Below are 27,059 nucleotides of genomic sequence, written 5' to 3'. Positions count from 1 at the left end.
TTTCCGATGAAACATACCTGCAGAAACTTATGGTCTTCATTGGATAGTTGTAAAATGATCCAATGTTGTGGTAGATTTGTGCAAGGACGGAGAAAACATAACAGATTTCATCTTCGTTAGCGTTGATCGAATTGATACCGAAAGAAGTCATTTGGAAGCAGGCTTTGTACGCTTTTATATTTTTAAGAAAGTGTTTTGATTCGGGAGTTTCCCCAGTCATGTAATTTAAAAATTCCTGCGGAGGTACATCCAGTGAAGGTAATCGAGTTTTTCCATTCCTGCGGAATCCTAATGTTTCTATACTGAATTTTTTCGCGTTGCAAAAATGGCAGATGTTATCCACTTTCTCCGGTTGCAAAATGTTTGTGTTTCTTATCTCCTTTCGTCGGGTCGTAGTGGAATGCTTCATTTGTTAGGTTGTACTTTTACTTGTTCTCGTCCGCGCTTCTGGTAGGGTGATATTTTCATGGCTGGCTTGAATTCGCAGTCATTTATTTTAAGACTGTGTCGCAATTCTTGATTCGTCAATCAGCTCATTTCGTTGTTCTTCGGTTCCTCTGCTTGTCGTGGTGCTCATTCTCGCTCTTCGTCTGTTTCATTTTTGCCCTGTTCTTTCTGTTTCCGCCGCTTTGCTTCAGAACTGGCTAGATCTACCCCTCTTTTACATTTGGGCATAATCTCTAATATGAGTCAAATCAACTGTTTATTAACAGTACACCAAGCACACTCTACACCCGTTTCACACTTTATTTTCGATTTATATTCCGTCACCGTATCACTTTGACTTCTCACACTTTACTGTTTGTTTTTATTCACTCACTGCAATACTTTTTCGTTTCCTCCTTTCGTCACTAATAAGGAATTGACGTTCGAACCCTCTACGAACCTTGCTTTATACCAGGTGTACCGGTACGAAATGAGCGTTAACATACAAATGTGTTGATAGGGAACATTTGTTGTGAACGATCATTAATTTTTTTGTTTGGTTGGTATGACATCTGTCAAAGATATTTAGTATACATCAAGTGCCGGCCGGAGTGGCCGTGCGGTTCTAGGCGCTGCAGTCTGGAACCGAGCGACCGCTACGGTTCGAATCCTGCCTTGGGCATGGATGTGTGTGATGTCCTTAGGTTAGTTAGGTTTAATTAGGTCTAAGTTCTAGGCGACTGATGACCTCAGAAGTTAATGCTCAGAGCCATTTTATACACCAAGTCATGGAACAAACAACATCATCTGTTTTCATCGTGTTAACAATGTCGAATTTTGTATCAGGAAGTGATGATTTGGGGAAAGCATTAATTTTTTGTTTTCATTTGAAAAAAAGTGCTGCAGAGTCGCATCAAATGCTTGTCGAGGCATATGGTGTTCATGCTCTATCAGAAGCGACATGCAAAAGATGGTTTCTACGGTTCAGAAATAATGATTTTGATGTAAGCAATGAAGAATGTGGAAGACCACCAAAAAAGTTAGAAGACGCCGAATTGCAAGCAATATTGGATGAAGATGATACTTTGAGTCAGAAGCAAATGGCAGCAATGCTAAATGTTGCACAACAAACAATTTCTGAGCTTTTGAAAGCTATGGGAAAGATCCAAAAATGTGGAAAATGGGTGCCACATGAATTGAATGAAAGACAGATGGAAAACCAAAAAACCATTTGTCAAATTTTGCTTCAAAGACATGAAAGAAAATCAATTTTGCATCGAATTGTTACTGGCGATGAAAAATGGATTTCCTAAACGGGAAAAATTATGGGGTAATCCGGGACAACCATCGACATCGACTGCAAAACCAGATCGATTCGGCAAGAAGACAATGCTCTGTGTTTGGTGTATCATGAGCTTCTAAAACCCGGTGAAACAGTGAATGCTAATCGCTACAGACCACAAATGATCAATTTGAACTATGCACTGATCGAAAAAAGACCAGAATGGGCCAGAAGATATGGCAAAGTAATTTTTTTACTCGACAATGTACCTGCACACAAAGCAAAATTGGTTCAGGACACAATCAAAACACTTGGCTGGGAGCAGCTGCCCCACCCGCCGTATTCGCCAGACTTGTCCCCTTCCGACTACCACTTGTTTTCACCAATGGGACACGCATTGGCTGAGGAACACTTCGATTCCTACGAAGAAGTCGAAAATTAGGTGTCTGGTTTGCTTCGAAAGACGAACATTTCTATTGGTGTGGTGTCCACAAATTGCCAGAAAGGTGGTCAAAATGTAAAGAAAGCAATGGTCAGTACTTTGAATAAAATGTTTTTACTTTTCAATTCAAAATTAGTGTTTCATTTTCACAAAAAAAAAACGCTCATTTCATACTGGTACACCTGGTATACCCCTACCGGTGGGTAGTTTCACCAGTGACCAACGCCAGAATATACCAGAAAGGCTTCGAATGGTCCACAATGTTCCAGAACATTCTACAACATTCGAGAGTGTTCTGGAATGTTCCACAGTGATCTGAGTTGTTCCGAGATGTTCTCAAACATTATATGTCTATGGAGATCTGGCAGTGAACGAAGTGAGTCGTTGGGAGAGACGTCTGTAATCACCACATCAAAGTGGCATAAACATGTCCAATCTCACGCGTGCCAGTCGGTCGCACGTAACTGTGATTCCTACAATGTTGGAACGCACGGACACTCTCATTCGGTGTGATTGATGGATCACAATAAAACACGTCTCTGCACAACTGGATATCTCTGTCGATAGTGTTGACACACTCGTCCATTGAGACAGCGTAGTTAAACGTTTTCTTCCTCATCCACGCAATAGCCCGGATCTCGCACCTTCCAACTTCCATCACTTTGGCCCAATGACGGATGCACTCCGTGGGAAGCAGTGTGTAGACGATGGGTAGTTTATTGATGCAGCACGACGTTGGTTCCGACCTCGTCCAGTAGAGTGATACCATGCGGGCATAAAGGCCCACCCAGTAAGGTGGCATAAAGGTCGTTACATTGAACGGAGATGATGTGGAAAAACATGGTTTTGTAACCAGAAGAGTGGAGAATAATATGGTGTATTGGGATCCTGAATAAAACCAACTGCTTTCAGAAAAAAAATGCGTTGCATAGCTTATGAACACCCCATGCATATTAATGACACAGAAAAGTAACCTCAGATTTATCTATAATGAAGCACTACCTCAAATAGGCTTCACAAATATCAAGTCAGATCTTGATAAGATTTCAAAGGGGTGAAACGGTTGCCAGCTTGTTTTAAATGTTTAGAAACTGAGCACTTCACACACAGCAGAAAAGTAGCACCCTGCAACTATAACATTAATGAGTCATAATTGGAATTGGTCAATGTTGTGACTTGGCAAGACAGCCAAGCCACTATGAGATAGCCGAAAGGCACGCGTTTAAGCTCACGCAGGCTGGCGTGAGGTCTGGAACAGTTAAAGGAGTCGAGTCTAGTAAAAAAAGTACGTAGCTTCTGGAATACTTAACTTTAATCCATAATTGGTGAACATCGGTCTGATGGTACATGCATCACAAGATAAATAGCAAATGATAATGGCGCTTTGCTAGGTCGTAGCAAATGACGTAGCTGAAGGCTATGCTAACTATCGTCTCGGCAAATGAGAGCGTAATTTGTCAGTGGACCATCGCTAGCAAAGTCGGCTGTACAACTGGGGCGAGTGCTAGGAAGTCTCTCTAGACCTGCCGTGTGGCGGCGCTCGGTCTGCAATCACTGACAGTGGCGACACGCGGGTCCGACGTATACTAGCGGACCGCGGTCGATTTAAAGGCTACCACCTAGCAAGTGTGGTGTCTGGCGGTGACACCACATTCCTCCCCCGCAAATCGGCGGATGGTTGTGGGATAAGGCTTCCGCCCGCCGTGGAGAGGACCCCATGTTGGCGTATGTGCCGAGGTGGGGAGCCTAACAACAGGCGAGGCTGTGCCACCTGCACTCTGCCATTCGGTCCGAGGGGAGCTAGGAAACGCCTGAAAACCTAGTCCAGGGTGCACGCCAGCATGCGGTGTATGCGCCCTTAGAGATACAGGAGGGCCCGAAGGGTCGACCTCCATCGAGCTGGGGCACCCGACGGGCGAAGACAACAAATGGTCCGGAGCGGGCAAGAGTTCCATGGCAGAGGACAACTGGTCACGGGAAGCAATCGGCGGCGCGTTACCCATGGAGGGGCCCGGCGGTTGCAGCGACGCGTCCACTGCGGGCATCGCCAGCAGGAGAACAGGCGGCGGCGGCGCGTCACCATGAGGCAAAATGGAAGGCATCGTCGGTAACACCTGGGGCTGCGGCGAGCCAGTAGATGGGTCCCCAGGGCGCTGACCGGACTGCACCGTCGCTGAAAGCAGACCTCACCAGAGGTACATAGCGCGGCCGAGGCAGCGAAGAATGCGCCCTGCGAGCCAACGCCGTGAACCTCGATAGTTGCGGTAGTATACAATGTCGCCTGGGGCAACAGCAGGTGTCTGGCGCTGCACAGGAACCTGATGCGGCGGATGTAGCAAAGACATCAAGGTTCGATGAGGGCGACCATGGAGTAACTCAGCCGGCGAGCGACCATCTCGGGGCTGAGAGCGATACGAGGACAAAAAGAGCAATAACGCGTCCTCCCGAGAATGCGACTCTTTCAACTTCAACATCTGTGACTTGAAAGTCCTGACCAATCGCTCAGCGGCACCGTTTGACTGTGGCGAAAACGGCGCGAACGTCAGATGTTGAATACCATTGGCCTTGCAGAATGACTGAAATTCTGTGGACATGAATTGTGGGCCATTGTCGGAAACAATAGTCTGTGGAAGACCTTCAATGCAAAAGATGGCGGATAATGCTTGGATGGTGGCAGAAGACGTCGTGGAAGACATCCGGACAACAAAAGGAAAATTACGGAATGAATCGACCAGAACCAACCATCGAGCATTCCAGAATGGACCAGCAAAATCGATGTATAAGCGTTGCCAAGGGGAAGTGGATTTTGGCCATGCAAAGAATTTCCGCGGTGGTGTGGATTGTTGTTCGGCACACGCCATGCAAGAAGAGCACATATGCGTAATCGCAGCATCGATTCCGAACCAAGTAGTGCTGACGAGCAAGTTGTTTTGTTCACACTATACCCCGATGTCCTTGGTGGAGAAGCCGTAAGACAGAGGACTGTAACGAACGTGGGACCACGACCCTGGACTGATCATTATCAGAACGCAACAGCAAAACACCACGTCGTACAAAAAGTCTCTCCTTGTGAGCAAAAAATCGGCGAACCAACGGATCCTCGATCCGTGACTTTGACAAGGGCCATTGCGTAGCAACAAAACGCAGAACGGTAGCAAGGACAGGGTCGGCAGCTGTGGCTGTAGCTACACGACGAAAATCAATCGGAAATGATTCGACCACTTCATCGGTTTCCGAATCAATGAACATGCAAGCAAGTTCGGAGGAATCGAATGCTCTATCCTCAGCAACAGGCAAACGGGACAACGCATTGGCGTTTCCGTGCTTAGCAGTGGACCGATACAAGATATCGTAGTGGTACTGCGAGAGGAAAATAGACCAGCGAATGAATTTCTGTGCTGTACGTGGAGGTACAGGCTTGGTCGGATGAAAAAGCGATGTCAAAGGTTTGTGGTCTGTGATGATGGTAAAGTGACGACCATACAAGAAATCATGAAACTTTGTAACACCAAATACGAGAGCCAATGCTTCTTTCGCGATCTGTGACTAATTTCTTTGTGCAGACGAGAGCAATTTGGACGCAAAGGCAATGGGGTGATCGTTTGAACCATCTTTGTGCGCAAGCACAGCACCGATCCCGAAATCCAAGGCATCCACCATCAACAAAAGGGGCTTCCGGGGATCGAATGGCGTAAGGCAAGTATTGGAAAGGAGCGCCGATTTCAACTGGCGAAAGGCGCGTTCGCATTCCGTCGTCCAGACGAACGGAACACCTTTACGGCGTAAGCGATGAAGCGGAGCTGAAATGGAAGAGGCGTGGCGCACATAGTGATGATAATTTATTTTTCCCAGCACACTCTGTAGCTGCTTCAAATTCTGCGGCGAAGGCAAGTCTTGTATGGTACGGAGGTGCTCTGGACTGGGATGTATTCCTTGGGCATTGAGTACATGTCCCAAATAGGGTAAGTCACGAGCAAAAAACACACATTTGTCCTTCCGCAAGCGAAGACCATTTTGTCGCAAGACCTGAAATAATGTCCTGAGATTGGCTAAATGTTCTTCTTCCGTCTTTCCGGAGATCACAATATCGTCCAGATAGTTTGCTGCAGTAGGGACCGATGCACAAACAGTTTGTAGATATTGCTGAAACAATGCAGGGGCGGATGCACACCCGAATGGCAGTCGTTTGAATCGGTAAAAACCAAGATGCGTGTTAACCACTAAAACGCGCTGGGATTCTTCGTCCACCGGTATTTGCAAGTACGCATCTGCTAGGTACAACTTCGAAAATATTTGCCCGGGCACAGTTTGTCAAAAAGATCTTCCAGGCGGGGTAAAGAAAAGTAGCAGTCACTAGTTGTGGATTCACTGTTGCCTTGAAGTCCACGCCAAGTCTCAATTTTCCGGAAGGTTTTTGCAAAATTACTAAGGGTGATACCCAGAGAGAAGCCTGCACACGTTCAACTACACCTTGTGATTCCAAATCGTGTAATGTTCTTGCGACCTCATCACGCAATGCGTGGGGAACATTGCGCGATCTGAAAAATTGCGGTTGCGCGTTTACTTTCAGTTCCAAATGTGCTTTATAGTTCTTAGCGCAATCAAGGCCTGGTGCAAAAATGTGTGCAAATGCTTCACATAGACGATAAACACTGTCTGAAGGCACAGTCTGGTTCACTGATAGGACCTGATGGACTATAGACAAGTTAAACAACTGAAACAAATCGAAACCAAACAAGGTCACTGCAGAAGAAGAACGAAGGACGTACAATGACACAAGTTTTGTTTGTCCCTTGTATGTTGCAAGAAGGCTGCACTGTCCTAACACAGGGAGCCCATGACCTGAATATGTAGTTAGCCTAACATTTGTGGCACGCAACGGAGGTGTGCCCAGCTGTCGGTACGTATCGTGATTGATCAGTGAAACTGCAGCTCCGGTATCGAGCTGGAATGCTATCACTTTGCCGTTTATGTCCAAATCTACAAAAAGTTTATTGTCCTGCTGACGACAAGAGCGACTGTCTCGTGCAACGTGAACTGACACTGGTACAGAATCACTTGCGACTTGACGTGATTTCCAGCGATGGCGACGCACACTATTTGTGGGACGAACACAGTCACTGCTGGAGAGAGTGGCACTGGGCGGAGTGGCGTGAACTACATGAACTTCCATAGGCGAAGTGTCGCGAGCCTGAGTATCCTTGGTTCGATTCCGATTCCAGTGCGAAGGAAAGGGCCTGGAATGGTTTGGAGCGTCCGATCGGAGCTTTTTCTGGCAAACACTTTGAAAATGTCCTTTTTTATTACAGAAAAAGCAAATAGCCTGGCGTGAAGGGCAATTCTCACGCGAATGTCTAGTAGCACACTGCGGGCATGATTTCACTGCATTTGCTTGCTGGTGCAGTACACGTGGCTGAGAGCCAGGCGGCTTTGGCGCGGCCGGGCGCGAGGACTGTTTACTGTTCTGTGCAGCTCGCCCGGCGGGCCAGTTAACCTGACACAAGGGTGGCGATGTTTCAAATGATTCCTGAGCAAAGTCAAGTGTGTCCTGCCGATCCAATATGTCCATCACTTGTTGAAGGGAGGGATTGACTAGTTTCAAAATCTGTTCCCGTATACGAACATCAGAAACGTTCTGTGCAATAGCATCACGTACCATAGTATCTGAATAAGGGAGTCCACATTCCCACTCAAAAGCACAATCCCTAGTAAGGCCTTGCAAGGTTGCAACCCACTCCCGATTAGTCTGACCTGCCGTACGTTTTGTACGAAACAACGTATACCGTTTGGCAACTACATTGACTGATTCTGTGAAATATTTATCTAAAGCAGACAAAATTTCTTCGTAGGACAGAGTTGCTACATCGCGTCGGGGAAATAATTTCACTATCACATGGTACGTCTGGACGCCTACGGATGCCAACAAAAAAGGCTGCCGCTCGTTACCTTGAATTCTGTAGGTGGCGAGATGGAATCCAAATTGACGTGACCACTCCGTCCAGCTTTCCAGTGCCACATCAAAAGGACGAAAAGGTGGTGCAACTGCGTGTTGTGGCTGCGTGAGCGGTGGAGCGGCGGCCGCCACATCGTTTTGCATTGCTCGTTGACCCTGGACGAGCTGTCCAAGGGCATCCAGTAAGGCCTGCGTCTGCTGGTTCTGTAAGCGATAAAATTCGGACAGTACATCTGGAGATGGTGGTGAAGCCATTACAGAAGGAAATCAGTCTGTATCAACATGAACGCAAAATCCTCGTCATCAAACTGTTGTGACTTGGCAAGACAGCCAAGCCACTATGAGATAGCCGAAAGGCACGCGTTTAAGCTCACACCCCAGATCACATAAGAAACAGATTGACCGTCCTTACAGCGGAACAGGCAACCGTAAAAATAGTTTTCCCGTCTGTCAACAGATGTCGCAGGCGACGCTACAATGCTAACTGACCTGTCCATGTCGCGGAATTGGCAACGCTGTATCTTCGATGACGTGAATGACGCTGATTTGTGTTCGGCTAGAGCGCTGCGCGCGAATTGCATTCGTCACACAGCTGACTGTAGACCATGATCAGCTATGGTTTTTTCCGAGTTTTCAATCGAGGAATGTAGGTTAGCTCCTGTAATTCTATAAACCAAGTTTATTTCTACTGTAGGGATACTTCTCACAATCATATGCGAAATGAAATAAATGGAAATTAACACACAAATATTTCTCGTGAGTTACTGTTTAAATGCAGACTGTATTGCAGTCGCATAGGTTTTACACTCGCCTTCCATGCCGTCTGTTTCCTCTTTGTTATACAGCTCCTCTGATACGGATTATGGTGGTAAAAAAGATCTCCACGTGCAGTTTAACACTAGAAAATTTTCAAAATCTTCTCAACGTCTTTGAAATATGATCCGTTAATTTTCTGACAAATATTGCACTGAGCAGTGGGTTTCGCGTCCTAACATTACCGACATAATTATTTTCCTACGCCACTTTGTTTGCTTTGTCAAAACCAGCGAGTAAAATAATCTTATCTCAATATCAAAGATTTACATCGTAGCTGTAACTAGAAGTCTGCGCGGACAGGAAAAATGCCGCCGTCCGTATGTGCACTGCATCCACAAGATCATTATCCACATCTGTCAAGTTGCTTATCCGCATTCTGAGATATTAACGTTTTGTAAAGCAGTTTAACCCACCACTGCTCTGAAAAGAGACTTGTGCCTGACCTGCTGATGTTCGCACTCGGTTGTGATGCGAATTAAGGCTTGACATATTTCAGTGACAGTCATTTCAAATTTAAATTCTTTTACTTTGCATGTAACTTATCATAAATGAAATACGAGTGGCACAAAACGATGAATTTGGGATTGTTGTTGAAAGGGGGCTGGAAACGCTCTAATATACAAATGAAAGCGTGTTTTTCGAGCATAGTTTGGCGGTGTCAACTTTGAAGAGCCACAGACGGCAAACCATAATTATGTTAAAAATTTACATTGTACAGTTTAAAGATAACCCACAAATATTCGCAACAGATGTACGCTTTTATCTGCAACACAGTTACTACTACGGATATCCGCACTCGCGCAGACCTGTTACTATAAGTAGTGTTGTTTTCGAGTGAAAGCTGTGTGAGGAATATTAGCGCAGAGATAAAAAAAAAATTAAAATAGGCAGCGTCTATTGTTTGCATGCTATGCTCGTTCTCTTCTATTCTCTTCCCTTCATTCCAGTATAAAAACTTGTTCACACGCATAAACGAATGGCAGTGAACATTGGCGAATTATCTATGAACACTCATTTGCAGCAGTGTAAACGAGGTTTTACACTCGTTCACTTCGTTCGCTCTAGTATATACCAGGATTTAGAGGGACCGATGACCTAGCAGTTAGATGATGGCTATTATTCATTTATTTCACTGCTGCGATTTCAGCTCTAGAGCCATTTTAAAGTACCAAGGGAAAGGTAAGGTAATGCTTCTTAAATTGTTCACCAAATGTTACCACACTATGCTTTGCATTTTGTTATCCACATCTTATATTGGTTTCAGTTTTCACATTGCACACAAAAATGCATCTACAGCCAAAATTACGATAGTGAAGTAAATAAACTGTTTAAAAAAAGTCCAAATCGCAGCAAAGATTTCATTTAAAAATTATATGATATGATTCTTGTACAGGAAGGGCTACCAAGTTATATCAGAATATAAGATCGACAAAATTTAGATAGGATCTGATGCTTAGGGCTCTTTATTAATTCTTACTCGTAACTAATTAATTGATTTACCTGAATTTAAAATCCACTCCACTTTCTTTATCTTTGACAGGAAATCCGAACATTTTTAGTTCAGGATTTGTCCGTCTACTCCTTTCACAGTTGATATACTTGCAGGCCCTCGGCATGACGACTCGATCCACTACCACCGGTATGTCAGAAACAGCTGTACTTCACAGACGCCAAATAGTGGAAAGCTGCACGCGTTCGGACGATGTTGCCACATATTTCACAGAACGGAGTGCCATCTAGTGGTTGATTCCACAAGTAAGGGTGTGACGCTGTTGCTGCCTGGTGGCCGTTCCCTGACAAGGGTTGCCTGCTAGACCATGCGATCGGGCAATCTGTTTCTTATGTGATCTGGGCTCACGCAGGCTGGCGTGAGGTCTGGAACAGTTAAAGGAGTTGAGTCTAGTAAAAAAAGTACGTAGCTTCTGGAATACTTAACTTTAATCAATAATTGGTGAACATCGGTCTGACGGTACGTGCATCACAAGATAAATAGCAAATGATAATGGCGCTTTGCTAGGTCGTAGCAAATGACGTAGCTGAAGGCTATGCTAACTATCGTCTCGGCAAATGAGAGCGCAATCTGTCAGTGAACTATCGCTAGCAAAGTCGGTTGTACAACTGGGGCGAGTGCTAGGAAGTCTCTCTAGATCTGCCGTGTGGCGGCGCTCGGTCTGCAATCACTGATAGTGGCGACACGCGGGTTCGACGTATACTAGCGGACCACGGCCGATTTAAAGGCTACCACCTAGCGAGTGTGGTGTCTGGCGGCGACACCACAGTCAACTTGTACAAATACCTAGGTGTGACAATCTGTAGGGATATGAAACGAAATGATGCCATAGGCTCAGTCGTAGCACGTAAGGCAAGTGGCAGAATTCGATTCAGTTGCAGGATAATGGGAAAATGCGGTCCATCTACAAAGTACTGCTTACAAAAGAGTTGTACGTCCCATCTTAGGATATTTCCCAAGTATGTGGGACCCACATCAAACAGGGGATATTGACCGTGTACAAAGAAGAGCGACACGAAGATTATAGGTTTGTTTGAGCCAGGGGAGAGCGTCACAGAAATGCTGAAAAAACTGAGCTGACAGATTTGAAGATACACGCATTGGACAAAATATGGAAACACCTTGAGAGAAACACGGTGGAAAGTAAATGCAAATAACAGCCAAGCCTGTTGGTTGCGCTGTTGTATTTGACCACAAACGGCACCTGTTCAGTGCCCTCCATAAGTGTCATTAATGGTCAGAGCAGTGTTCTGTGTAGTTGTGAGTGCATTATATCGGAGCTAAGTGAATTCGAACATGGGCAAATAGTTGGTTCCACCGTAACTACAGGAGCTGAAGTGTTTGGTGCTTCAAGAGGCGTCGTATCGAAGATTTATACTGTATACTACAAAGCGGAATACGTTATCCAAGAAGTCACTACGCGGACGAAAGTGTGTACTGAGTAATCCTGACGGACGTTCACACTGCTTCCAACTTCTGGCCGATTTTACGTCAAAAGAGTGAAACATGACGGGGGTTCAGTGATGATATGGCCAACCATGTCGTAGTATTCCATGCTTATCCTGCAAGGTCCACATTAGTGGCAAGGATTATCTGACCATTTTAACTCATCAGGTTCATTTCATGATAGAATGTTTTTACCCGAATGATGTTGCTGTCTTTCAAAAAGACTTGGTCTCTGTTAACACAGCTCGCATTGTCCAGTACCGGTTTTGTGAGCACGAGGATGAATTGTCGCCTCTGCCCTGGGCAACACACTCGTCAGATCTCAACATTGTTGAACCCTTGTGGTCTATTTTGGATACAAGGGCGTGTGATCGTCGTTAGTTTGCAAGAATAATAGTCTAAGCTTCCCTCGGAAATCACACGCAACCTGTATTTATCCTTTTGGAGACGACTTGGAGCTCTTTCGAATGGCAAGGGATTTCTACACTTCATTAGGCACGGTAAGGCGTTCTGTTTCGTGTGTTTGCATATTTTTGTCTGACCTCAGTAGGTGCCGATTATCATGCAAAAGCCTGCTAACAAAGCTTTAGGAAGCTGTATGAAGCGAAGAATCCCATGAACATTCTTCAGTCTCCTACTATGGTTCCCGCAGTGGCCGTCAAAATAAAATTAGATTAATTGCAGCACTTACAAAGGCTTTTAAGTAACTTCCTGTGTTCCACACATGATTAGAAGGAAAAATCAATGACATGCAGTGAGTCTACATTTGCATCTACGTGACTAGTCTGCAATTCACACGTATGTACCCTCTGCCATACACTTCACAGTGCTTCGCACAGCATTTATGTTGATGTAAATAAAAGCATTGGATTTTGTGACGGTCATCATTTTGAAACTTGCGCCTTAGGAACAGAAAAGCATGGAACGTTGATAACAATAATAATAAAAATCACAAGAAACAATTTGATGTTTTCAGCTTCTTAACTTCTGAAGAGAAATAGATAGTTTAATTTATGAAGGCGTATGTATTTCATTCTAGAAACATCCTCTAGGCTGTGGCTAAGCCATGTCTCCGCAATATCCTTTCTTCCAGGAGTGCTAGTTCTGCAAGGTTCGCAGGAGAGCTTCTGTGAAGTTTGGAGGGTAGGAGACCAGGTACTGGCGGAATTAAAGCTGAGAGGACGGAGCGTGAGTCGTGCTTGGGTAGCTCAGTTGGTAGAGCAATTGACCGCGAAAGGCAAAGGTCTCGAGTTCGAGTCTCGGTCCAACACTGTTTTAATCTGCCAGGAAGTTTCAGAAGATATATTGAATTTAATTGCTGAAAGGAGAAAATATAAAAATGAAACAGGCAAAAAGGAGTACAAGCGTCTCAAAAATGAGATCGAAAGGAAGTGTAAATTGGCTAAGTGGGGGTGGCTATAGGACAAATGTAAGGATGTAGAGTCATATATCACTAGGGGTGAGGTAGACACTGCCTACAGCAACATTCAAGAGACCTTGGGAGAAAAGAGAACCACCTTTATGAACATAAAGAGCTCAGATGGAAAACCAGTTCTAAGCAAAGAAGGGAAAGAAGAAAGGTGTAAGGAATATATAGAGGGTTTATACAAGGGCGATGCACTTGAGGGCAATATTATGGAATGGAAGAGAACGTAGATGAAGATGAAATGGGAGATATGGTACTGCATGAAGAGTTTGACAGAGCACTGAAAGACCTAAGTCGAAACAAGGCCCCAGGACTAGACAACATTCCGTTAGAGTTGGGAGAGCCAGGCATGGCAAAACTCTACCATCTGGTGAGCAAGATGTATGAGACAGGTGAAATACCTTCAAACTTCAAGAAGAATATAATAATTCCAATCCCAAGGAAAGCAGGTGTTGACAGGTGTGAAAATGACCGAACTATCAGTTTAATAAGTCATGGCTGCAAAATGCTAATATGAATTCTTTACAGACAGATGGAAAAACTGGTAGAAGCCGACCTCGGAGAAGATCAGTTGGATTCTGTAGAAATATTGGAACTTGTGAGGCAATACTGACCCTACGACTTTTCCTAGAAGATAGATTAAGGAAAGGCAAACTATGTTTCGAGCTTTAGAGAAAGCTTTTGACAATGTTGACTGGAATACTGTCTTTCAAATTCTGAAGGTGGCAGGGGTGAAATACAGGGAGTGAAAGGCTATTTACAATTTGTACAGAAACCAGATGGCAGTTATACGAGTCGAGGGGCATGAAAGAGAAGCAGTGTGACATTGTAATTCTGTCAGAGACAGAAAAGGATCTGGAAGGGCAGCTGAACGGAATGGACAGTGTCTTGAAAGGAGGATATAAGATTAAAATCAACAAAAGCAAAATCAGGTGATGCCCTGGGAATTAGATTAGGAAATAAGACACTTAAAGTAGTAGGCGAGTTTTGCTATTTGGAGGGCGAATTTGCTATTTGGAGGGCAAAATTACTGATGATGGTCGAAGTAGAGAGGATACAAAATGGCAAGGAAAGCGTTTCTGAAGAAGAGAAATTTGTTAACATCGAGTGTAGATTTAAGTGTCAGGAAGTCTCTTCTGAAAGTATTTGTATCGAGTGTAGCCCTGTATGGAAGTGACAAGTTAAGACAATAGGAGAATAGAAGCTTTCGAAATGTGGTGCTATAGAAGAATGCTGCAGATTAGATGGGTAGATCACGTAACTAATGAGGAGGTACTGAATAGAATTGGCGAGAAGAGAAATTTGTGGCAAAACTTGACTAAAGGAAGGGACGGTTGATAGGGCATGTTCTGAGGCATCAAGGGATCACCAATTTAGTATTGGAGGGAAGCGTGGAGGGTAAAAATCGTGGAGTGAGACCAAGAGATGAATACACCAAGCAGATTCAGAAGGATGTAGGCTGCAGTAGGTACTGGGAGATGAAGAAGTTTACACAGGATAGAGTGGCATGGAGAGCTGCATTAAATCAGTCTCTGGACTGAAGACCACAACAGCTCAGAAGAGTCTGATGATTGACATCATAAGCAGAACGCCTTCAGCTTCTCTGTTCTTACTGTGTATTGAAAAATAATTAAAAATTTTCATGACCATTATTTCAAAGTCGACATTAAGACTCCAGTAGCGCTTGATATACCGTAGTATTGTGAAGAATATGGTTAAGGCATCCAATTCCTTCTACATTTTTTCCTAGTTCTCCTTAAATTTGGTGAAAAACATTCCGTTGGTTGCGTCGATTAAGTCCTCCGATGTTGGTATTGTCGCCACAAAAAGCGATTAATTTATGTAATGAAATTTGCAGTTGTCTTAAAGTGTCTTGACAAAATTTTGCAACTGTCTCCGATGTTACGTTATTCGGTGAATCAAACTTCAGCTTGTGTTGGAGATCGTCAGTTTCGGTAAAGCATTGAATAACTAAAGGAAACATTTTTTCAGCCTTGTGGTTCGATACGTTGGTGCCTATTCCGTAAAATGAAACTTCTTACAATTGTTTCACGCATTCAGACACGGAGTGTGGTGCGCTAATATTTTTAACAATCGCTGTAGCTTTGGTTCTGGCTATAGACTGCTTTGTGGCGACTGTGGAATCAGGATACATTGCGGCACTCAGTTTTAGGGTACAGTCAAGGGAACTGAAGGACTGATGATGCTTGACAACTCCATAAGTAGTTGTTAGTTCTGCAACAGCAACAAGCATTTCTTCCTGGGTATCTTATTTAATCATTAATGTAGAAATAGGGTTTCATGTCGATGCTACGGCGAATCTGTTTGTATGATTTTTCGTATAAATGTGATGCCTCACATCTAACTTACCTCCGTGAGTTACTGAGATGAAACAGCTACAAATCTCACACAAAGCTTGCTGATCGATACGTCCCTTCTTGACAAAACACCACTCCTTTGTGTAATCATCCGAAGACTGACACTTTCTCTTCTCATCCTTAGGCATTTTTGTAACCTATGATAAGTTTATTAGACGGTAAACCGTCAACAATAACATTTTAGTCATTGAAGTACACGTCACTATAGACTTCACGCCCGATATAATCGCAGTAAACACTTCAGACATTACTAACTTGCACGCGATGTTTGTCTTACGTTTAGAAAGAATAATCTTATCAGATAGCTATTCAAATGGGAACCGCCTTATTCTTCCGCGCGGAATTGCTTAAATAATTCCAGCCCCGCATTATGCAAGTCGTATTTTCTCGAATAATGGCGCTAGACATAGAAGGTGGCTGCACCGTCGATACTCGATACGCAACATGTAACGCCATCTGTGGGATAGCCTTGTCAGCATAAGCATGTTGACATAAATAAAACTAATTGTGGCTGCAGTTACATGCCGCTCTAACAGATGGTGTTACTTCAGTACTTGAGCCAGGCTCATAACAGCGTTTTGCAAAATCGGGATAAAATGGGATCTTGGTAGGATGTCGTGATAAGAAGGTCCGCCGGCCGAAGTGGCCGAGCGAATCTAGGCGCTACAGTCTGGAGCCGCGCGACCGCTACGGTCGCAGGTTCGAATCCTGCCACGGGCGTGGATGTGTGTGATGTTCTCATGTTAGTTAGGTTTAAGTAGTTCTAAGTTCTAGGGGACTGATGACCATAGAAGTTAAGTCCCATAGTGCTCAGAGCCATTTTTTTAATAAGGTCCATAACGGCAGACGTTCCCGATGTATCATGACGGATGGCAACTCTAATTTTACACCCCACGTTTGTTTATGGATTAAAAATGTGCCAGTAAAGTAATGCAGTAAGTCATGGATTTTGTCAAAAACATTGGCTCAGTAGAATCGAGAATGAAAAAGTTACTGTAGTGGTTACGGACCAGGCTAAGTAAATGGTTTCAGCTGTCAAACAATTGAAATCTGTGTTCCCTAAGCTACAGCATGATACAGGCATTGTCCATGACTTCACAGGGTTTGTGAATCCATAAGGAACGAATGCGACATCGCAAATAAATTCATCTCTGCCCTGAATATGATTCAACTGAAAGAACCGACTCGTGTTGTTGCCTACAGGAAATCAATATTTCCTGGTCCTTACTCGCTCGGGATCTTGGACTGAGTGTGCAGCAAAGTTGTTTGAGAATTTTAACAAGAATAAAGTGTTTGTAGATTTTTTTTTTTTCTTGGATCCAGCTGGCGCAGGCACAATTTCCAGAGCACAGCAACTTCTGCTTCCCGAGAAAATACATAGTTTGCACAGCTATTTTTTATCCTTAGTTACCTCTACTGACAGCAGCAGATTGAAAGAACAAGGTCTTGAAAAGGAAAAACAATGGTATAGTTTTGCTCATGTGAATGAGCAGTTAGAGGGCATTGCCAACAAACTTGAGTCTAATCTTCATAATAAACCGATTATTGAGGAGTTTTCCACATATGTAGAGTTCCCATTTCGAGTGAATGCGAAGTTAGCCCCTCTAGTTTCTGTGGATGTAGAAGCTATAGCATCTACAAAGATAATGTATCTCCTAATAGAATCAGACATACTTATGAAAACGTAGAGATGCTTAACTTCTTTAAATACTACCGCTTCATGTTTCTCCTATCATCTGGTTGCTGATGATTTGATGTACTTGTTTGCAATTCAGTAAACTAGAATAGGAGAGTAAAGCACCACCTTTTTGTCCTTTTTTACTTTATTTTAGCACCTTTTCCGTCCTTTTTTTCATCTGAAATTTGCCTCTAAAAACCCTAACCCCACTAATTACCAGTATTAGACAGCTAACAACATTGTGTTTAATGGATGCCAATAAATGAGTCCCAAATTACATTTCAACGGTTGTTAACTCGGCCTACGCTATAGACCTACTAAAAGCTAAACAGTGTTGTATGGTAGTTCACGTTAGCAGCGGTCAGATATCGGTTTAATACCAGTCGATGTCATTTGCTTTCAATCGATTCAAATTGTCCCATCATTAGTGTTGCCAGACATCTCGTATTTCCCGCTACGTTCCGTACTTCCAGCATAATTTTAATGTCCCGCTGGGACAGACTCTATTCCGTATTTCAACCTTATTCGATTACTACAGCGAAATCTTTTTCGCTACAGCTGGCTAAAACCCACATTACATTCAGAAAGAAAACGAAACACTTTGAATGAATAGAGACAGGACGTTCATATTCACAGCTCATCTACATTAGTATGCTCTGCACAAATGATTAGTATTTGAATCATGTCTGACTGCAGTTTCAGTGTCAACATGGATATCGCGGCGCGACACTCTACCTACCTTACGGCTCTCGTTGTTGCTATAAACCGAAGGAATGGACCAGTGTGACTTGAGTTGACGTGCAAGCTGCCTCGCAGACGTATGAGCGAACCGTACCGTCAAATCAGTGCGTTTGAAAGAGAGCGCATTATTGGCGTGAGAGAATATGATGCATCAACCTGGGAAATTGCTGCTTGTGCAAGACGGGGTGTTCCGGCAGTGCAACGGGTGTGTACACAATTGTTCACGGAATGCCATAGAATACGACGAGATGGGTCAGGTCGCACCACCCAGACCATCCCCCGAGAAGATCGACATCTCATCCGAATGGCATTGCAGGACAGATCTGCGGCCTCCTCGCCTTTGGTGCAACAGTGGAACAGCGTGACACATAGTACACTGTCAGGGGTGACAGTACTTCGCCGTTTATTACTGCACAGGTTACGTGCTCGCCGTCCACTTGTCCGCCTGCCTTTGACGAATTTACAGAAACATGTAATGGTGTATGGACCTCCATCAATGGGGACATGAATGGCATCAGATAGTACTGTTGGACGAATCCAGGCTCTGTTTGTTTGAAAATGATGGTCACATTTTGTTTCGCCGCAGACGGAGAGGCATCGCAGTGCCTGGATTCGCACAAGACATACAACTCCAACTCAAGTCCTCACAGTATGGAGTGCTATTGGGTACAACCACAAATGACAGCTGGTGCGTGTCCAGGACACAGCGACCAGTGTGACCAACGTGAATGACATCCTGCGATCTGTAAGCATACCCTTTCTGCACAACACCCCAGACGCCATTTTCCAGCAAGACAATGCACGACCACATGTTTCTGCACGAACATGTGTCTTCTTGGCGTCATAGGATGTCAGCCTTTTTCCCTGGCATGCCATATCACCATACTTCTCGCCAATCGAAAATGTTGGGGATGTGAAACGACGCCTGCGGCGCTGTGACACAAGCCAACCACCACACATGAACTTTGGAACCAGCTGAATGCAGCATGGATGGCGATACCACAGGATACCATTCGCATGGAACAAGTTATCTGTGGCTATCGACAACAGGACACATGCTGAACCGAGGTGACTGAAATGTGTTGGGTTTTTTGGGGGGAGGCGACCAAACAGCAAGGTCATCAGTCTCATCGGATTAGGGAAGGATGGGAAAGGATGTCGGCTGTACCATTTCAAAGGAACCATCCCGGGACTTGCCGGTAGCGACTTTTAGGGAAATCACGGAAAACCCAAATCAGAATGTCCGGACGCGGGATTGAACCGTCGTCCTCCCGAATGCGAGTCCAGTGTGCTAGCCACTGCGCCACCTCGCTCGGTGGTGACTGAAATGCTTATCATTTCTGCAGAACATACTAATGGACATGTCCTTTGAAAATGATGTCCTACCTCTAGCGTTCAAGGTGTCCTGTTTTTTTTTTTTTTTTTTCTTTACATGAGTATATTATCTATGCATGTACCTCATGAAGGTACGACTAGCTCGGCTATCAATCTGTGACAGTGCCGGGCAGGGACCGATTTTCACCGTTTTCCACCCACTCGCGCGGCGCCGCACGTCTCTCTTTGCGTCTGTCTGTTTGTTTTACATTCTTCTATTTGTTTTTATCCATTTCACTTTCTTTCTACACTTTTGTGTTTACATTTTCGTTGCTTTGTTAACTCGTTCAAACCCTATGTCAACACGTGTTCGCAGAGTGGCCGCGTGGTTTAAGGCGCCACTGCGAGTCCTCCCTCGGCAATGGGTGTGTGTGTTGTTCTTAGCATAAGTTAGTTTAAGTAGTATGTAAGTATAGAGGCCGATGACCTCTGTAGTTTGGTCCCTTAGGAATTCACACCCACACACACACACACACACACACACACACACACGCAACACGTGTTAACAATACTGGAAACATCTTTTAAGTCATTCTTGATTGCCATTCTAGTTCAAAACATCGTTCCTTGTTTTGAGAGAACTGCTCAGTACTGAACGTGTTACGCTTGTGAATTATTTCTAAACCTATAGAGAAAATTAGTGATCTAAGCTACACAGACACAGATAATTCATCTAGAAGTGGTGGAATACCTTCTAAGACAGCCAAGAGCACACTGGACTCGCATTCGGGAGGACGACGGTTCAATCCCGTCTCCAGCCATCCTGATTTAGGTTTTCCGTGATTTCCCTAAATCGTTTCAGGCAAATGCCGGGATGGTTCCTTTGAAAGGGCACGGCCGATTTCCTTCCCAATCCTTCCCTAACCCGAGCTTGTGCTCCGTCTCTAATGACATCGTTGTCGACGGGACGTTAAACACTAACCACCACCACCAAGACAGCCAAGAGGCTTACTAAGTATAATCCGAACTGGCAAAATGGTTATTCGATGTTAAGACAAGTAAAACAAAACGCGTACAAGGCGCACTATCGCCTGTGCAATGAAGATTTCTCCTGTGCTCTTGGAGGCGTTGCTGGTCTAAAACAACATGCATCTACCAAATCTCAAATAACTGTTGTTAGCAGTATAGCATCAGGTACGTTACCCAAATATTTGTCGAAGCCTGAACCGTCTGCGTCGGTGGCGGCACGGTAATTGCTGGCGAACTCGTCATTGTTTATCTCACGGTAAAGCATTCTGTTAGTTACAATAGTATGGACTGTTCACACAAATTATTACTACATATCTGCAGAGATTCAAAAATTGCTCAATGTTTTAGCCGCCAAAGAACAAAAGCGGAAGCTAATGTATGCGAAGTATTGGACAAAGAACCTGTTAAAATTGTTTTAAAGACCATCCAAGAAAAAATATCTATACTTTTCTGTAGCGACAGAGGCAAGTAATAAAAAACATAGAAAAATGTTTCCAATTTGCTTACGATTCTTTGATTATGATACTGGTATTGCAAACCCTCTACTGAAATTTGTAGAATGTAACGTAAATGTGCAGACAAAAGTCATTAACAGACGCACTGGAGAAGAATGGATTACTTTAAAATAAAGTTTCGGCATTCGCTGCTAACAACACCAATGTAAACTTTGGCAGAAACGATTGAGTTTGTAACTTCTTTTAGCTGAAAATGATAAAATTCTCCACAATGCTGCAAAATATAGTACTGATAAGCTGGAAGTGAATGTAGAAAGTTTGTTACTGAAAATATGCAGTCACTTCAGTAGATCTACGAAACGAGGAACGGACTAGGAAACTCCAACTCGAATCGAATGAGATTAGATTAGATTAGTTTTTCGTTCCATAGATCCATGCTGAGGAGATCCTCGTGGATGTGGAACATGTGAGATACAATGGGAAGAAATAGTAAAACATGTTGCCACGAGATTTTTATCTCTTGGTCCCGCTGTCGAAAGAGCATTAAAAATATGGCCTGCACTAAAATCTAATTTTCTGGAATTCCGTAATGAATGTCGTCATCCATCAGAAAAGATAGTCACATGTGAAGAAGAAGAAAAGAAAAATTCAGTGTATTTGTCGTTTCTGCTTAACATAATGTTTTCGATAGACATAACAATGAAGAATTTAAATTCTCCGTCACTTGTTGAGATGCACGCTGAAATGCAAGGGACTCGCGAAAATACTGAGCAACTAATAAAAGGCAACTTTTTCGGAAGTAAGACAAGAGCTATGATTCAAATGGCTCTGAGCACTATGGGACTTAACTTCTGAGGTCATCAGTCCCCTAGAACTTAGAACTACTTAAACCTACCTAACCTAAGGACATCACACACATCCATGCCCGAGGCAGGATTCGAATCTGCGACCGTAGCGGTCGCGCGGTTCCAGACTGTAGCGCCTAGAACCGCTCGGCCACTCCGGCCGCCTCACAAGCTATAATGGGTGACATAAGCACTACCATGAAAGAATCTATTCGGAAAGATTTTCTAGAGTTCTATACCGGTTTTGTAGGATATTTGTTACCACGATATGATTTATCAGAAAACAACGTTCTTTCGAAGACGCTGTTTTTAAACTTAAAATCCCCGGTAATTACGACCATTTTCAAAAAGCTGCGGAACTCTTAAGGATCGATCAACTGAACATCAGCTCCTTATACGAAGAATTTCAAATAATTACAAGAAACCTGGACATGGCATAGTCCTTTGATGACAAAAATAAGGGTGCGATTGAGAAATGGAAGGAAATCGCGGAAGAGTTTTGCAAGAATGAAATTCCTAACATTTTTCACGTCCTCATCCTTGGTATCTCTAAAATAGTTCAAAGTGCTTCGTAGAATTTTTTTTTTTTTTTACAGATGGCATTAAAATGAACTGATGTACGAAATAAATGTACCCCTAATTTGAGAAGAAGTGAATTAATGACCATTTTCAACTACGATTACAACTTCATTGATTTTTTAAAAAAATTTAAAATCAAACAAAAGGATGTTAAAACTTATACATTCTTCATTAAAATATAACAAAGACCAAACATAAAAAAAATTGTTTTTCATTTGTCCCGGGAAAAAAACGAAATCCCGTTTTCTTTGCCAAGCTTTGTCACTTACAGGGTGAAAAAAATCTGGAAACACTACCCATCAGCCACTTCCCTGAAAATCTTCTTATAACGCTCATACAATTCGCGCACAGCAAACGTCTCACAATTTAGAAATGTATGTAGGATATAGGGCCTATGCTATATTCAATAACATAATTTAGCGATGTACAGCACGGGGAACTGAATTACCTCAACAGTTGCGCTACGGCTTGTGTCAACTTCACGACGATATTTGGAAGAAGCCAAAAATGGAAGTCAGTATGCACAAAAAAGCGGCTTTGTTTTACTGCTTTCATTCGCAGCTTGGTACAGCAGCAAGCTCAAGAACACGGGAAGCAGAAGAACCCTTTCTTACTACTTTGTGTGTCTCCCATAAAATTTAATACTTGTGGCATGACACATACCGAAACTCAGCAATTTAGTTGTATCAAGAATGGCATTATTTTAGTGTCTTGCCACCCATCCAATCCCATGCGCAATTTCATGTGTTACCCAATAAAAGAAAACCCATGCATCATGTCCAGCATTCGCCGAAAATTGTTTTGGGAGAATAAACATTGTGTTCATGACGGTGGAATCACATATGCCGTATTAATCTCCCACCAGCTTGAACTATATCTAGAAGATGTACGTGTGTTAGACCCAGACACAATTATTATTCCTTTCTTTCGCTTAGGTGATACTTATTGCCTAATTTAGAATTTATCACATAACATACCGTAGGACATCAGCGAATGAAAATATGTTGATTTACTGATTGTTATATCCCAATAGTTAGCTGAACATAAATATTTCAGTATTCTCCATATGTAGATTAACTTTCCAGTTTAAGTTTTCACCAATAGGCACATCAGAGTCGCTTCTATCTTGTTTATAATTTATTGTTGTTACGTAATTTTGATCCGAAGTGGGGTATTTTTCACAGTATGAAACTGGATGAGCCGTTTTTTCCGAAGTTTAAAGCTAAACGTTTTGTGCAAAATCAGTAAATAAATTTAACTAACCTTTTACTGTTTGCCGTGTTGATGTTTCTTTACTCGACTTGACAAGAACGTTTTTACCATCTGCACGAAGGACTTATTGTGCCTCCTAATTCATATGAAATGGTACATCATTAACGTAAGAGCAGAAAACATAATGCGGGAACGGTGACTTACACAGCTTCGTATGCTATTGTCAACTGCTTTGTAATTCTGCGGTTTCGGAATATGTTACAGCTTAAATTACATAGGTAGCGCTATCGTCGAACTGCCACCGATGGTGTTGCTATGTCAACCCGTTCAACAAAATGGAAATTTGCAGATGTACTCATAAATTTGAAATATGGAAAATAAAAATGGGATCGTACCAGTACTATCAATGAATTATAGATAAGTTTTTTAAATACAAGAATTTGTGCGTTTAATATGTTGAATCACATAAAATTGTAGCAGATTTGTAGCACCAGGATAAATGAGAATGATGACATTCACTGTACAAACTGAATTATTTACACATATGTAATGATGGCAGTGCTTCGTAAAACTGAAGCAAGTCTGCCAACTGACACAATTTTATAGAAACAGATTTTTAGTTATTTTCTGTGGCCGATTTGAGAGTTGCAGATAATTAACATACATCAGATTCACGTATTTCATTAATAATGTTGCTGGCGTTTTGTAGAGATTCGAGCATATCCTGTGCGTCTTTCCTTCGCTGAGCAATGTGTCCTGGCTCGCTGAGCAAATCATCTACTTGGTTGGATGTGTATAAATTCGCCACCAGCTCAGACAGGAGGCTGTCCTTGACGTAATTCACGAGGAAATGCATCACTGCCTTCGGCACGCTGTCCTGAATAGTTTTGCGCACTATACAGAAGTACTCGATTATAAGGTGTTCTAGAAGATCACAGTCTTTCCTCTCTTTTTCAGAGAGCTTTCCGTCTGCCTGTAGCGGAGCATCCGGCAGCAGATTAACGGACCTCTGCCGTAACAGTCTCGATTTGCGTTCGTGAATACGTTTTGGTGAGGCAGACGAGTGGATTTCATTTCGATCTTCATCAGTGTTTTGGTTCTCCTTAATGGAACAAGCTCCAGTCGGAAACAAGTTGGACAACCACGCAGTCACTTCACTTGTGCGTCTGTTGCCCTCAGACTCGGCTAGCGCGCAAGGAAAAATTGTATCAGAGTAATTCAGTACGGAAAATTTGGATGCAGTTTTTTCTTCTTCAGAAGCGGTTGGGCTGTCCACGTCGGTGGCTGCTGGCCAGTCCTTGCTCAGGTTCGGATGAGTGGTGTTAACGTAAGCTAGCTCCATCGCTAACAAGTTCTCAACCATCTGATTCGTAATCGGCAGTCTTCGTCTGAGCAGCTGGGTAACGATTTCTACGATTTTTTTATGGAGGCTGGGAAACCTCGCAAGTTCCTGCTGCACTTCGAAGCCGCAGTGACTGATAGCCCGTCGCATTTCCTCGTGCACTAGCTCCACACAGCAAAGGGCAGGCTCCAGCAGGCGACGGATCTGTCGCTTCACGAGTATCTCGAAAGACACCTGTGGAACAAACAGCGCCGGTCGCAGTCCACTAGCATTACGTATAGCTGTCAACAAGTTGAGTTTGTTCAGGCCTCCCAGAGGATGGATGGTGTCTAGAGTTTTTACAAAGGTTTCGTGGAATATAAAGCAGATGCGGGCTCCGCTAGTTAGTTCGTCCGTTTTCATATGCTTCGCAGGTCCTTCAATAGTGGCGCAGTACGACGAGGCGAATTTAGTGATAACCTGAAGCAAAGTCTGACTTTTGTCCGAGATGTCGTCGCCATAGGACGCAAGCACTGACTGGAACTGCGATATCATAGAGTTCACTCTTGCCTTGAGGTCAGGTAAACAGTCCCGTATGTGCAGCATCAACATTTTGCTCAGTTTTCTGGCTAAGTAAGGCGTCCCATTCCTGTCCGCCAAAGCTGGGTAATTTCTCTGCAGGAACTTCGCTTCATCTTTGAGAGAATCAGACACTGTTTTCTTGTCGATGATATCCTTCTGTGACCTGTTAACGACGCCAATGATTCCTAGTTTGACAGGGATCACCCGTCCGCACAGTATGTCCGTCGCATCTGTGCCAGCGTCCATTAGATCCAGCTTCGTCACCACAGCCAAAGTTCTTCGCCCATCGGGGTCACACTCCTTGGCCAGTTTAAGGCTCTCGTTGGTGGCCATGTCAGTGTTAGCAGTGACTACAGCTAGTATAATTGAATTAGGATTACTGATGTAGCTTAAAACCAACTCACGTATCTGGTGCTCGATGTCCACCGGCTGGTCGTCTAAAGGCACTTTGGTTAGGCCAGGAAGATCCACAAGCGTCAGATCCACCACGTTTGGCGAAAATATTTTCAGTACAATAGGTTCTGCACTGATTCCCTTGCCGGTTCCAGCAACTTTATCCGTTTCCCTGTCAATTTCTTTACGAATTTCGCCGAAATCCTTAAATACTTCGTTGTTTTTATGACGGAATATGCCAAACGCTTCCAATTGAAGAGTCCCTTGTCCAAGAGATCTGTGACGCGTATCTCCTTTCGGGCTATGTACAAGCCGCAGCAAAAGTGGGCGACGTGTAACCATGCCAACTCCTCTGGGCAAGAAGGAACGCCCCACAAACCCTTCTAATACCGAACTCTTGCCAGAACTCTGAGTCCCAACAACAACTATCTGCGGCAACTGAACACATTGAACTCCGACAGCACCAAACACATCTTGCAGTTTGTTTAACACAGGTATTAGTGCCTCCATGGTATACTAGTTGTTTCCAGCAGTTCAGAAGATGACAATGTATTTTGCAGCTGTGAATTGTATAGACAAGCTGTTGTATACCTGGGTTGTTCTTGTTAGCGGCAAACCCGTCAGCCTGCGAGCTATACTTCAATACATAACACAGTATGTAAACATAGGAGGGAGGCACTGCTGTTTACTCTTTGTTTACGGTATACGGCTAACACTCTTTGCAACCTTCACACACGATGCTGTTCCTTTGTATTACGATAGAGAGCAATCGCACCAGATAGTTTTATTTTTAATTTTTATTGACTTTTCGCTGTTGCTATAACATAATTATTGCACCATTCCTAAAACATATTCTACTGTGCATATCATTGTCATTTACAAAAGATGTCGGTCAAGAGAAACCGGTTGGTTTTAAGCTTTTTCTTTATTTACAAATATGTCCTCTCTCTTGCCTTTGATACCATCCGTCGACTTTCATCAATGACATCATAAGAAGCCCCAAAACACTTACAAATATTATTCAAAAAAGGCAACCAACGACTCTACCCGTTCCCATGGCACGAAAATATAAACATTAAATACAGAATCGTACAAAATTCTTAACAATAAATATTGAAGCCAACGCAACAGCCGTGGGAAATGGTAGTTTTTGGCGGGAACAATTGCGAGAAATAATAGAGCTCAATTCTAGTAACCGGTTCCAAGATTTTTTATTTCGTCGTGAATTTTC

General features: G+C 43.4%; 1 protein-coding gene across 1 annotated transcript; it reads right to left on the bottom strand.

The window, feature by feature from the left end:
- Positions 1-24,187: 24,187 nt before the first annotated feature.
- LOC124622814 (dynamin-1-like protein) lies at positions 24,188-26,338 on the bottom strand. Its single transcript, XM_047148605.1, has one exon. The coding sequence runs from the start codon at positions 26,336-26,338 to the stop codon at positions 24,188-24,190; it is 2,151 nt and encodes a 716-aa protein (XP_047004561.1).
- Positions 26,339-27,059: the final 721 nt, after the last annotated feature.

The sequence above is a fragment of the Schistocerca americana genome, chromosome 7, assembly GCF_021461395.2.
Source record: "Schistocerca americana isolate TAMUIC-IGC-003095 chromosome 7, iqSchAmer2.1, whole genome shotgun sequence".
In the NCBI taxonomy this organism is placed as follows: domain Eukaryota; kingdom Metazoa; phylum Arthropoda; class Insecta; order Orthoptera; family Acrididae; genus Schistocerca; species Schistocerca americana.
This window is presented reverse-complemented; position numbering and strand designations above follow the sequence as displayed.

Bases quoted from the DNA above. Each gene is read 5' to 3' on its own strand.
- LOC124622814 (XM_047148605.1), bottom strand. From the start codon at position 26,338: ATGGAGGCACTAATACCTGTGTTAAACAAACTGCAAGATGTGTTTGGT.